The sequence below is a fragment of the Phlebotomus papatasi genome, chromosome 1, assembly GCF_024763615.1.
Source record: "Phlebotomus papatasi isolate M1 chromosome 1, Ppap_2.1, whole genome shotgun sequence".
NCBI classification, from domain to species: Eukaryota; Metazoa; Arthropoda; class Insecta; order Diptera; family Psychodidae; genus Phlebotomus; species Phlebotomus papatasi.
In genome coordinates, this window is record NC_077222.1 from 65,669,207 (window position 1) to 65,683,431 (window position 14,225).

At 35.0% G+C, this 14,225-nt stretch overlaps 1 protein-coding gene across 1 annotated transcript in view; it reads left to right on the plus strand.

Annotated features, from left to right (window-relative positions):
• The window catches only part of LOC129803362 (homeotic protein antennapedia), a 48,973-nt gene that overhangs the window by 16,707 nt on the left and 18,041 nt on the right, over positions 1-14,225 (plus strand). The window contains exon 4 of the mRNA XM_055849886.1: positions 6,794-6,981. Coding sequence (XP_055705861.1) covers positions 6,794-6,981 — 188 coding nt within the window. The remainder of the gene's footprint in view (positions 1-6,793; positions 6,982-14,225) is intronic.

Sequence of the window (14,225 nt, forward strand, 5' to 3'; positions counted from 1 at the left end):
TCATCGATTTTGGAAGCTTTTCGAAATGTCTGCAGTTGAGAAAAAAATACCAAAGCTTTTCTGGTATATATAGGGAATTTTCGCGCAAATCAATAGAGAGTTTTGCAGTTGCAAGAGCACCTAATTCTCAAAGCATCTCGACACTCACTTATCTTGTGTGTATTTGAAGAAGAATGTCTTAAAGGGGGTTTTCCACGCCGGCGTCGCACCACCCACTTCCGCTTTTCCCGTCGAGATCTCTCTATTCATCGCTCTCCCCATGTGAATTTTCTCCCATTTTGTCGATATCAAAAGGAGGACTTATGTTCCACCAGACAAAAGAAAATCCTCGGCAATTGACTCCCCTGCTTTAGAGTTTTTTCATTGGAAAAATTGCAATAGGAGTTTTAAATTTAACCCATAAGTAAGACGTACTAAAAAATACTCGAGATAAAATATTCATAATTTGGAATAATATAATTCCTTAAACAGATTAATTAATTTTAACGATGGAAAGAAAGTCACTTATAGTCACTATTAATTCTTCACGTTAAATTTAAAACAAAAACAATCAATATTTATTTACTAAGTGTAACTATTTAAGACAAGAATTTGTCGACTAGAATTCAAATTAGGAAAGATAACGATGAAAAATATTATCAAAATTGACACGGTGCCAAACTTTTTGTGCGTAACTTTATGCAGAAACTTTACGAAGCCAGAAAAGTGCAATAAAATTTATTTTCATTTCTTCTATCGGGTTTTTTTTCCATGCCATTAAAGAACTAAAGTAAAAAAAAATACTTTCTTGGCTCATAATTGCTCAGTAAATTATCCGAAATTGTTTAGTTTACAGTTCAAGGCAACACTGTCACTGATAAAATAATTGTTAATGAAATAACGAATGAAATGAATGAATAAAAAATGAAATAAAAATTGATGAAAGGAGTCACTGATGAAATAATTTATAAAACTTTTACTACTTCATTATTTCATAAATATTGATTTTTAATTTTATTTAATCTGAATTTTGAATTAGAATTCTGAATTTATGAAAAATATATCAAATTATATAAAAAAAACTTTATGGATCATGATAGACTAAACTAGAAAATCAAAATAATGCAGATACGACAATATGCTATGAACAACGATGTTATAACCGATAACGGGTAACTAGTTGCATCTGGTTCAATCTATGGATTTGACCTCAGCTTTAGAAGGCATTATAAATTCAAATTTCTGACTTGAGCTTTAGTTTCATGGCTTAACTTCTAAATCTTTTGAGAAGTTTAAGCTTAAGATGGTAGAATAAGAGTAACTCAACGTTCAAAGTTTTAAATTCTAGTATTTTCTTTGTCATTTAGAAAATAAAGCCATTTGGGAAGGACGATCAAAATTCAGTATGAAAACCGTCGAATACGGGATTCAGATCTAAGGCTTATAACCATATGGCTTATCAACGCTATTTTTTTATTAATCAAGTTTTTTTGGAAGAGTAAATTATTATGGGCAGATGATCTAATTTATTTTCTTAAAATCCAATAATATTATATATGTTGCTATTTAGCATTCTGAGACCTTCAGGAAGTGGGCTAAACCTGTAGTGTCAAGACTCAAGACCACTTAAACCTTTAAGGACGAGTGAGACATCAGTGTCCCACTCGTCCTTAAAGGGTTAAGGGCCAAATGAGAATTGAAGATAAGTCGAGAGATGGCTTAGTGTGGATGAATATTAGAAATGTTAGTGGATTATATAAGGATTAATGGGTCATCGGTGAACCAAAAATAAAAATTTTCCCTACGGGTATAAGGGGAAGTGGCACACCTTTGAAATGAGGTACCTTTGAAATTAGACTATTTTCTCCTATTTTTAAAAGAAATCAAGACTTATCATAATGTAATTTAATTTAGCTTTACAATCGGTTTATGAACCTAATTTTTAAAAATAGTTCAAAAAGCCCAATATCAAAGATACCTTACTTTCCTCAATATAAAATTTCGCTTTGATCTAAAAGTTAGAATAAATGATTTTTTCGGACACCCGATTTTTGCCCCTCTCGTTCTTATAAAAAGGTTAAATCTAATCAAGCCTAAAACAGTTTTAAGGCTAAAGATTTAGACCAGTTCCCGAAGGTCTTGTCTTTCTAAACAATAAGAATTTGGAGTCATTTTTCAAGATAGTTAAGCCATTTGGCTAAGCTTAAGGTCTGAAGTCCACACAAGGTATATAAAGATTTTCAGATTTTTTTCTACACTTTATTTCCTTTTTGTCTCTCATCGCTCATCAACTCTTGCGAGTTGGACCGGAATTGTGCATTATTTCAAAAACAACTTTATTTTTTTTTAATTTATTATATATGTTTTAAATGTAGTTCAGACTGATATTTCGTTTATATACCTTGCTTAAAAACTACTCTAAAGGACTTACGGCCTCTACACACTAGAGAAATTGATGTCCATATTGAAGAGCTTTTCCTACACGAGCGTAGGGAATTTGCTTCATTATGGACATAAATTTCTCTAGTGTGTAGAGGCCATTATGTTCCTATATCGAAACGATTAAGATTGGATTCATACGTCTGATCTTGATATCACAAATACGACTATAATATTAGATTCATTCTGTAATGAATCGATTTTATATCGACAATTTATTATTTTTCGAAATTCTAATCCAATCTAAGACATCCGTACATGGGTTTAAGCCTTCAGTGTGAAACGTGAATCAGAAATAAAACTTTGTTCTCTGGAAAAATATTCCCACAATTGAGAAGCTCATTAAAATGATCTCTAATTGTGAATTTCGGCAGAAGCACACAATTAACATTCATCAGTCAAAAGTTCCTCAAAAATGATGAATGGTCTAAGAATTCATTTCCAATCATCACTCAAGCTTCCATCACTGTTTTTTTCTCCCACTCTCTGGTGAGACTCCTGGCTGGACAGTGAAGATCTTTCCGGGCATTTGTTGATGGTGAGAAAAGACACAATAGATGATGACCAAAATGGCTGCTGAGCGCGTATTTGTTGTTTTTCACTCAAACCCCATTGTGATTCAACCGCGGGAAGGGCTAGTTGTAGAAAGACAACCGTATGCCAAACGAAGAACCATGTGCGAGAAAAATGTGCGCGAGTCCCACTTGTCTGGCCTAATGATGCCATCATCTGAGTATATTTGTTCAAGAACACCTTCCAGATTTCTTGTGGTCTGTGCCTATGGGTCCCAGTCTGATCTTGAGCACTTTGCAAGAAGTCCGTGAGAATGTGGAGTCAATTGATCAATTGGTGCGAACACAGTACAAACACCGAGTCATGCTTCACCTATCTCGAGATGAAAATGTCAACAATCTCCTGAGGAGGAATCATTCATGGAATATTCACAATTCTGTCAGAAGCTCCAGAAGGAAGAGGTGTGTGTGGAGGAGGAGAAAAAACACAGTGTTGATGATGTTAAGTCATCACCTTTTGGTCTTCATCACCGGCATTTAAAATAGAGCTTTTTTATTGTTTTCTTTCACATGAATTTCTCATTCACGACAGAGTTGAGAAAGTTCAAATGATTTATAGTTTCAGATAAATTATGTTTTTCTATTAACTTTTATCATTATTGCTTGAACTGTAAAGTTCTGGTCAGATTAATAGACAAAACTCTGGAAATTCCTTATTGATTCGAGTAAGTGTTAAATTGTTGTACAAAAGAAAAAAAAATGAAATAAAAAAGGCTCTCTATATGCTCCAGCCACTGATGAAGGCTTGGAGACCGAGCCGAAAGCTTTGGGAAGAGTTGCAGTTTTTCTAAGAGTAACTCCACTTTCCGACGAACTCCCGTTCCGTTCTACTAATTTCCCTAACGTCGGTTTTCTCACAATGTAAGAAAGATGTTTGTTTTTCTTTTACCTTATAGGAATGTAATTTTAAGCACAATAATTAAATAAGAATATCATGAAGCAAAAATTATTAAAAAAAACTATTTAATCCCATAAAAAGTAAAAATGTGTGATATAATTCATAGATTTTTCTTTGTATTCGGCTACTCAAATTGAAAATTTGGAAGATAAATGCGTCTATTCACTCGTTTCTCATCTTATATGTATCAACTTCCGAAGTTGGCAACCAAACCGTTTGAGATATCGACATAATTTTTATGACTCTTGAAAACTTAACAAATAATTTTCTGTTTTTTTATTGTATTCACGTAACTAAATAGAGATACTTAACCAATTTATAAAGAGCTAGTAATTAAATTTATAGCAGAAATGTGTTTGAATTACACTTATAGTTGATTATGACAGGTTTTGAAACCAATTACAATGAACTTAAATGGGTTTAAAGCCAATACATAGTTGAAACCTAAAACGGAAAAACAAACGAAGAATTGTCGACTTCTTGTGAGCATTGCATCAGAGACAAAATTCAACATTTAAAACGAAATCCAAAATAAAATTGACTTAATTCCTATTTAAGTATTGTTATTTATTTTTCTTTAAAAAGATATTGAAATTTAATTATTTATAAACTCATTTATTCATTAATAATTGTATTATAATAAATTTGAATGGTTTTAATCATTTGAAATTGGGAACGCAACTGGTTAAGCAATAGAGCAATTACTGCATGGAACAAGCACAGTAGACTCTCTCAAATTCGGGCATTTGGGACCAAAATGTCAACTGAATTAGAGAGAAATTCGGGCGGCAAACTTTTTGAAATACAACGATTTTTTGTTCATCTGCATACACATATTGAGTTTACATACTCATATTTATGGTAAATTTTATGAAAACCGCTTAATAATGCAAAAACATATCAGAACTAAGACAAACCATGACAAATTTGATCATATTTGCTTCATTTGATAAATCATAATCAAACTTGAAAAATGTCAACAAACTTTTTTTTCAAATTTAACTGCTGCCCGAATTAAAAAGTAGCCCGATCTTAAAAGAGCCGAATTAGCGAGAGTCTATTGTATCCAGGATGCCAATCTTTTATAGGTCGTCAGAAATTGTCCGATATTAAAATTAAGTATATGATTACGATGATGACATCTTCCATATATAAGACAAAAGAGATAGAAAAATGTTCCAGCTTTGTGGAGCGCTCGAACTCATGAGAAAGAGCTATCTGTGTACTAATTTTTCGCACGGTTTTTGAGTGCCTACTGGTTCACTACCGCTTAAATTGATTCATAAATTTAAGAAAAAATCATTCGAAATAAAAAATTGCTTTAGAAAAGCGCATTTTAGAATGTTTTAGCATGAAAAATAAGCGTAATGACAAATTAGAAAAAAATAAATTCGAGAATGGTATATCATTTACAGATAATATACCAGGCTCATGATCGATTAAGTCCGATGTGTTCGAGTTAGAATATTTAAGATCTTGCAAAAAATCCAAATTTAAGCAAATCGGCTGAAAAATTTGCCCTCCAAAGTACTTTAACTTTGACTTCCGAAAATTCGATATAGAAATGTTTTTCGGAAATAGGTGTCTCAATACGAAATATTCACCTTGTCTACCTCCAAAACATATTCGAAAATGAAAAGAATTCTAGGATCCATTTTCGAAATAGATCAAAAAGACATAATTTTGGAGGGAAAAAGGGGATGTGGAGGAAAATGACTTTTCTAAATAATGTCCCCCCCGGGGGGTCCCCTGAAGGTCCCAAGTCACTATCTCTTATCGTTTGTCCTCTAGCCGTGTCACAAATTGAAGAAAAGTGGATTATATAAATGCTCTCTCTGTGTTCCAGCAGTAATATTGTATCTCGTTTAAAATTTGTACTATTTCCAATATTTACGATACAACCAATTTGGATGTTCCGATTTTGATAATCTAAAATTTTTTTTTTAGTACTTTGAAGTTATAAGAAAGTTGTTTCAACTCTGAATTGAGCTGTTCACAATTCTTAATTTTACCCTATATGACTTTTCATATTCAGATACTGAAGTAGACATTTCTTTGTATAATTAAACATAAGATTATCTTAAATCTATACAATTCACAACTCCCCTCATTGAATTATATTTATGTACACTTGACGAAAAGTTGTGCTCATTTTTTCAAATTAATTTTGTGCAAACACTGTTCCCTCTCCAAAATACTAAAATAAAAAAAATCCATGCAGAGAATCAGAATATTTTATAACATAAAAAAGGCTAAATTCAAATCTCTAAATCCTATGTTTCAATTGAGGATAAAAAATCCTTATTATTTTTTTATCCTTCCCCAAGACTTACACATCTGGAAATGGTAGGGGATTGTGTGTTGAGCATAAATACTTGGCATGAAGACCAGAAAAAAAGAGCCGGGAATGCCGAGGGTGGAGATACATGGTGTCTTTTTTGTTCACGCAGTCTCTTCATTCTCCCTCTTTGGTCGTCAGAGGAGCTCTTGTGCAATTTTCTTCATGTTACCATGAAACCCCCCCAAAAGGAAAGATTTTGGGGAGGAGTGGCAAAAATGCCAGGCATCACCGAGGGTGCCTTTTCCCAGCCCCTGGGATGTGGGTTGGAGGGCGGCATGGAAAAAAAGGAACGTGCGAGCGCAGATGTGGGGTTGACGCACAAAATACCATGTGGATTGAGTGGAGATGATGTTTTGGGTTTTCCACCTCGTGTTTACTTCATCGATGGAATTACAGCAATCTCTCCCCTTCTTGTAACTTGGGCATATATCCGGATATTTTATGACTATTGCTATTGTATTCTGTGTTTTCCTGCAATTTCATAATGTTTCACACAACGACAACTTAGGCTAAATTGTTTATTTGCTCCGCGCTGTGCTAAATTTTCCTCTTTCCCATTTGCAGTGGCAGGAAGTCTCTCCCAGTCACATCAGCAGCACGACAAAGATGGCAAGAAGAAACACACGAGGCCTACATTTAGTGGTCAGCAAATTTTCGCCCTGGAGAAGACCTTCGAACAGACCAAATACTTGGCCGGTCCGGAAAGGGCTAAATTGGCCTACGCCCTGGGAATGACAGAATCTCAAGTTAAGGTAAGACTACCTATAAATGTTTGTGGTCAGCAAAAAATACAACACAAATTTTTTTTTACCAATTTATCATTCTCGGCAATAAATAAGACATGCATAATACCACAAATAATGGGGCGTCCAAAGCCCTAAAGGGTAGGGAATCTAAAATGAAGTGGTGAAATGCTTGATAGGCACAAAAAAAATCCGCCACACTTTTTCGGGGGTGAATGTGGAAAAAATCCCTCCTTTTGGTCACACATGTGGCTGGGGGTGTAACTTTTCATCGTCGCAATATTTCAGGAATATCAATACGGCAGTTATATTTCCGTATCATGTCCATGAAAACATCTTAAAAGACTTTTTGAAATAATATAAACTTGAGTAGTTAAATTCATGGATTTAAACCGGTAAATAAAATGAAGAAGTATTAATTCAATTAATATGAAATATATTATTATTTCCAAAAAGTCGAAATGCGATACCTTCGGACGACTAAAGTTTTAAACAGGTAAATTTTCCCAAAGTCCGACGTTCCTTAACTCTTTAAGGACAATTGGGTTACCGTTCACTTACTTCTTTTTTCCTACGGTCATCTAAAGTTACGTTTTGTTCAGCTATAAAAAAATATTCGTTCTGAGCACCAATTTTTAACCCTCTTGTGCTTAAGGGGTTAAGGAATATATTAAAAAAATTGTCCGAAGCTTGAGTTGTCCGAAGATACTGTTTTGTCTCCTATATAGCAAATATTGCGTCTATCGAAATATTTGAAGGGTGTAATATATGTTATAGCCGGTGGCAGCCAAAATCCCGAAAGCCAAAATCCCGAAAGCCAAAATCCCGACCGCCAACATCCCGAAAAGGCCAAAATCCCGAAAGCCAAAGTCCCGAAAGCCAAAATCCCGAATTTTCAAAATCCTGAAAGGAATGAAATTATATGGAGGAAAATGTTTAGAATAATTTCCCAAGACACAGAAGATTTCCCTTTGCCTCCAGCAAGCGCGGGTACAATCGTGGGAGTAGCTGTGACACTTTTAAGAATTCGGGATTTTGGCTTTCGGGATTTTGGCCCATTCGGGATTTTGGGTTTCGGGATTTTGGCGTTCGGGATTTTGGCTTTCGGGATTGTGGCGTTCGGGATTTTGACCGGGACCCGTTATAGCACTGTTGAGCAGAAAAACATAAATTTGAGCAACAAAAAACAAATTTCGGCAATACCTAATTTAGAACTTTTAAAAGTATAGTTAAATTATGTAGATTTTGCAAAAAGTGAATTATAAGATTTTCATTTCCCGTGTAATCTTCTTGTATGATAAATTATGTAAATTAGACACGTTTTTGTAATGTTTTGAATTTTCTATTGATCAAATTCAATACTTTGAAAATCAAAATTCACATCTCATTCTTTCTGAAGCGTATTGCACATTTCTACCCTACTCTTTCGCACTTTTCTTCTTCTGAATATCAAAACACATTCTATATCGATCAATTCCATTTGAGTACGGGTCCCGGTACTTCCAGCAAGCGCAGGTGCAATCGTGGGAGTGGCCATGACATTTTTAAGAATTCGGGATTTCGGCTTTCGGGATTTTGGCATTCGGGATTTTGGCCTTTTCGGGATTTTGGCGTTCAGGATTTTGGCTTTCGGGATTTTGAACATTCGGGATTTTGGCCTTCGGGATTTTGGCCTTTTCGGGATTTTGGCTTTCGGGATTTTGAACATTCGGGATTTTGGCCTTTTCGGGATTTTGGCGTTCAGGATTTTGGCTTTCGGGATTTTGAACATTCGGGATTTTGGCCTTCGGGATTTTGGCCTTTTCGGGATTTTGGCTTTCGGGATTTTGAACATTCGGGATTTTGGCCTTTTCGGGATTTTGGCGTTCGGGATTTTGACTTTCGGGATTTTGAACATTCGGGATTTTGGCCTTCGGGATTTTGGCCTTTTCGGGATTTTGGCGTTCGAGATTTTGGCTTTCGGGATTTTGGCTGTCACCGACCTACCGTACCTACCTATCTCCTAGAAAAATAGTGAGATATAGAAACATTTGAACAGTCTGCTATATATAGATTTGCGTTGTAGCTATTTTCGGAGAAAGCAGCTATATGATTAAATTTCTCGGTTTCTAATTTATTAAGTCTCTGAAACATATTCCTCTCGTTCAATAATAACCTTCCTGATTTGAGGTTTTTCCCGTACAGATTCGAAGGTAAATATCCATCAAAGAGAATTTACCTAACACCCCGTTGGAAGTTCGAACGTTTAAACTGACAAGTTTCACAAAATTGAATAATTCATAAAAAGGACATTTATTTGAATAGAATTGCAATTAAAACGGTCTTGCATCCTGAAAATCCACAAACCTACACAAAAATTCACTTTTTGCAGCAAATTTTTGCACGCTGTTGTTGGCATTGTTGACGATTGAAGCGTCAAGAATACCGAAATTTGAAATGTCAGAATGATTAGCGCTAAAGCGGCGAGTACGCGAACTTCCAATTTAGGCTTCCGGTAGATTTTCGAATAGGTTTGGTTTGGCTTTGAATGGAGTGGCTTTGTCTCTTCGAAAAGTTATTACTGAATGAAACCATTGTGTCTAAATTAGCACATAAATTACGATATTTCTAATGAAGTTGAACTTATGGCGGGTCATTACAAATTGCAAATTAGTATCTGCAAACGTTTGTCCTCTAGGTAAAGAGAAAGGTATTAGCACACTTTCTAGTATTAAAAAAATGCTTTCTCAGGATTCAAACAGTAAAATCTCAAAATTTATTATGATGTACTATCCTTAAAAAATGTAAATAAGTAGATCAATATATTTATCTAGTTTTTTCAATCTTATATCCTAATATCGGGTGCAATCGTGGGAGTAGCTATGACACTTTTAAGAATTCTGGATTTTGGCTTTCGGGATTTTGGCTTTCGGGATTTTGGCGTTCGGGATTTTGACTTTCGGGATTTTGACCGGGACCCATCCTTCTATAAAAATTCTCCTGTGATTTTCTGTGGAACATTTGATCCCTTAATCCTGTGTGCACATATGGAGGACATTTGGGCAAAAGTGTCCTTGTCCCCTTTTTTATCCCATCGATTATATTTACTGTGTTAACAGCCAGAAAGTGGCTTCTTTCGCGGGATTTTGGGCTCAAGGGATGACTAGAAAATATTAAACAGTCGGTTGGCTTTCTTCTTTTCCAACAAATTGATATCCTCGATCCCCTTTATTAGATGAAATGCGGAACAAATGATATGTTAAACGGAGAGTCTCATATACTTTCAATTCTATTCTGAGGGGGTGAATGCGGCAATAAAATGCCGTAGAGGCAGTTAATTAGTCACTCTTTCTATCGTGAAGAAATATGACTATTTTGATATGCATAATGGCTAAACGGTGCGATTTTTAATGGATCTCATGAGCTGTAGAAGTTTGAAAAAAAAATTGATCTACGTTGAGGAGCGTTTGAGGAGTTATTGCGATGATTTATGTGATAAGCGTCTCAGGGATTTGAGTGCCAGGGCAGGGAAAAAAAGGTATATGGTATTTCCATCAAACGGGGCACAATAAATCAATCAAAATTTATTGTTAATCATGGTATATGAAAGTGCAGGAGAAGTCATTGATGTCTCTTTGGCAGTAAATTCAACCAAAGTGCCAGAAATAGTTTCCAAAATCGATTAAATGGAGGCGAAAAAGCCCACCCAGCATCCACCCGCTGTGACGCCTTTGGTCGTCCGGTGTCGTCATAAATACAATCAAAATGATTGACTGCCATCAAATGCTGTCGGCATTGACCACGTGCTATTGACAGCCTATTCCGACATCCATCCATATCCTCACCCTCTCAGAATCGGCATGCAAAACATCCCACACACCCCAATTTTCCGAGGCACAACTTCAAATATATCCACCTCTGAAGTAAAGGCAGAGCACCATCCCTGAATTGCTTGGTCTACCGGGGGACTAAATGATTAAATGCAATGAGCCAGTGCTGTATATAAATTTTCATGGTGTATATATGCCCCTGGAAAAGCGCCTCGAAGGGTATCAATTATGGTATTACGAAAGATTATAGACGCATATGTCGCAATAAACAGGCGTCAAGCGCCAACCAGAATACATTCGTAGCTTGAGAGGCACGCGCTTTTAGGTCCTGAAAGCAGAAGGAGGCTAAATTTACTGGAATACCCTGGGACCCTTCATGTGTGTCAATGGTTGTTGGCGCAATTGGAGGATTTGCGATCAGCAGCAATGAGACCAATTTCCCATAAGCAAAATCCCCATCAGTGTTTTCCACTTTAGCGCCATTTAATCAATGTAATGAAATGATTTGGCCCCTGATTTATTAATCTCTAAATGTTTGCACGCAATTATTTCCACCCCACACTCATATTTTGAGGCTCTTTGCCCAGAGAACACGAGATTTCCGCACCAATAGCTTTCTACATAGAACATTTTGAGTCCAATTGATTTGTTTGGCGGAATGGGAATTGTTCTATTTGTTGCACATCCAATTTGAAATAGTTCAAAGCAATCAATAATTTGGATATAAATAAAATGGGATAATTTTAGAAAATTCAAATGTATTGAACTTTTGAGATCGCATTTTTTAAAAGCAAAAATCCAAATAAATTTATGGTACATAAGATTTAGAGGCATCCACGGAGGGTTTTTAAGTCGAAAATATATGCATTTTTAATTTTAAATTGAGGGACAAGAATTTGAGACCGAAAAACTTGAATAAATGAAACTTAAATGGCATTTGGTGCAATTTTTTTTCCTAAATTCACCTTATCTTTCAATTTAAAGTTACGATGTTTTTTTTTTATAAAACCTTTCGTTTGCCCTATCGAAGATCAAATTTTGACAATCAGAACGTGAGTTTTAGCCATTTTAAGATTTATTTTTAGGACTTGGAGTCTTGGTCAAATTAATAGGGGAGCCCGGGGTACTTTTAGCCAGCAAATCAGGCTTTTTTCTTGCATGATTTGTGAAAAAACGATAAAGTTCGTTTAATGTTTTTATGTTTCATAAGTAGCATTAGGATATTGGCTGTATGAAATCGTGTAGTTCAAGGCTGTATAATCCTTGAGTTTTTCTAGAGAGGATTATGAAAAGTATGACACATTGGCTACAAGTACCCCAGCTTGGGTAGATATAGCCACTTTTGGGGTACTAATTGCCACCAGTTTTCCATGCGAAATCTTAAACTGGAGATACCAAATTTTTTTTTCTTGATACACCGAAGTCCACTGATTCTAAATAGGATGGAGAAAGTACTTTTGGCCACTTTGAGGTTTCATGTGAATTCCTTTCAATAACTTAGAATTAATCAAGTCGATGCAAAATCAAATATGGTTTTCTGATTCGTTAGATTAGAGGTCACGAAATAACACCCATTTTCCTGTTCTAAATAAACTCATAATTGCCTTACAATGTGATTTTACTTTAGGTGGCCAAAAGGGCTGACTCTACCCTATGTCACTTAAACCAAAAGAAAAAGGCTTTAGCCGCATTTTTTATGACATTCTTGTAATTGAGACACAATTGATGCAAACATCCTGAAAAAATCTATTTTACAATTTGCTCATTTAAATGTCGACATTGCTTGGAATATCAATAGTACTTTTTCATCTAACAATTATCCAGGTAATAGTGAAAAATCATTGACAGTTTTATCCCGCCACGGAAAAGTAGCTACATCTTCCCCGATGGCTGTTTCTGTGTTTATTATCTCAAATAAAAAAGAATATAATTATTATCCAAGTGAAAAATATTTTTCAATTAACTTTATTAAACCAGAAGCGAGGTAAAACTATGACATCTTGACTAGAAACTCAGAAAACCAAATGCTAGGCCAAAAACTATAACACCAAAATTACAATTTTATACACATTTTATAAAAAATGCTTCTAAATTATAGGATAACAGGATCAGACTTATAAACATTTCTGGGAATATGTGGATGTGTTCCTACATTTATTAAAAAATACTTTGCTCAATGTACATTTTAAGGGCAACGAGAAAAATGCATTGTCTAATTCTACCCCTGACTAATGGTACCCCGGTCTCCCCTACTTGATTGGTTAATTTTGTTATTTTTATGATGTTTTCAAATGTGATTGATTCCTTTTGAGCTTGATATTCTATCCCTGTATAAGAAAGCCATTAGAAAGTTTGTAGTAGCTTACAGGAGTAATAACTCTCTGATTTCAAAATCAGTTTTTAGACCAAAGTCGATAGCAATTTATATAAAAAATTAACAATGCTTATGCATAATTAGTTTTCCAATAATATCTTGATATAGAATAATGAACAGGGATTATTCTAAGGACATTTCAGAAAAAGATTAAAAAAGTGACACCTTTGGCCTACTCGTAAATTAAAAACAAAAAATAAAAATAACTGCTTAAATTCGGTTTTGGCAAAACCTGATTATATAAAATATAGTTATCTCATATATAATGGCCTCTACACATTGGGAGCAATTTTTGTCAAAAATTGCTTTTTTGAAGGAAATTCCCTGCAGCCTTGTAGGGGGAAACGTCAAATTTCTGTCAAAAACGCAATTTTTGACAAAAATTCTTCTCAATGTGTAGACGCCTTAATGGACACAAGGAATTCTGGTTCTATTCTAATGAAAAATTAACATGTTTTTTATCACTTTACTGCTCTCAAGTGCTTCTACATAATCGACTTTCTCTGTATTGATTTCTGTTACGACTGTTTGCTGATTTTAGAACTAGAGGAACCATCAGTCGGAACAGGAGCCTACATAAAGAAAAGTCGATAATACAGAAGCACTTGAGAACAGTATAAAGTACTAAAAAATGTTCAAGACAAGTTTTTCCCTTTTCATTTTTCATTGGAATAGCACTATTAAGCTTAAAAATGTGAAGATATCTCGTTTTAAGATACGGTTAATTATTTTGATGGGGATCTCAGTGGCGAAATAGGTAAGGCTGTTGGATTTTGTGCGTATAAAATCTCTGGTTCGACTATCACAGCTGTGAGTTCGAGTCCCGCCCGGTTCAAGCAACTGTCTAGAAAAAGATATTTTCACATGTGATAAAACGTAAATGCACCACCTCTGTTCAAGAAAACTCCGGGGGTATGGAAGAAGCTTTCACTACGGGGGAAAGCGTTCCTGGGTGATCTATGATCAGAAGATACTAGGCATGTTGTAATAATTATACATTGTTATACCAAAAAATGTCTCGATCTCGGTATATTAATAATAAATTATTATTTGGATGTTCAATATACGCT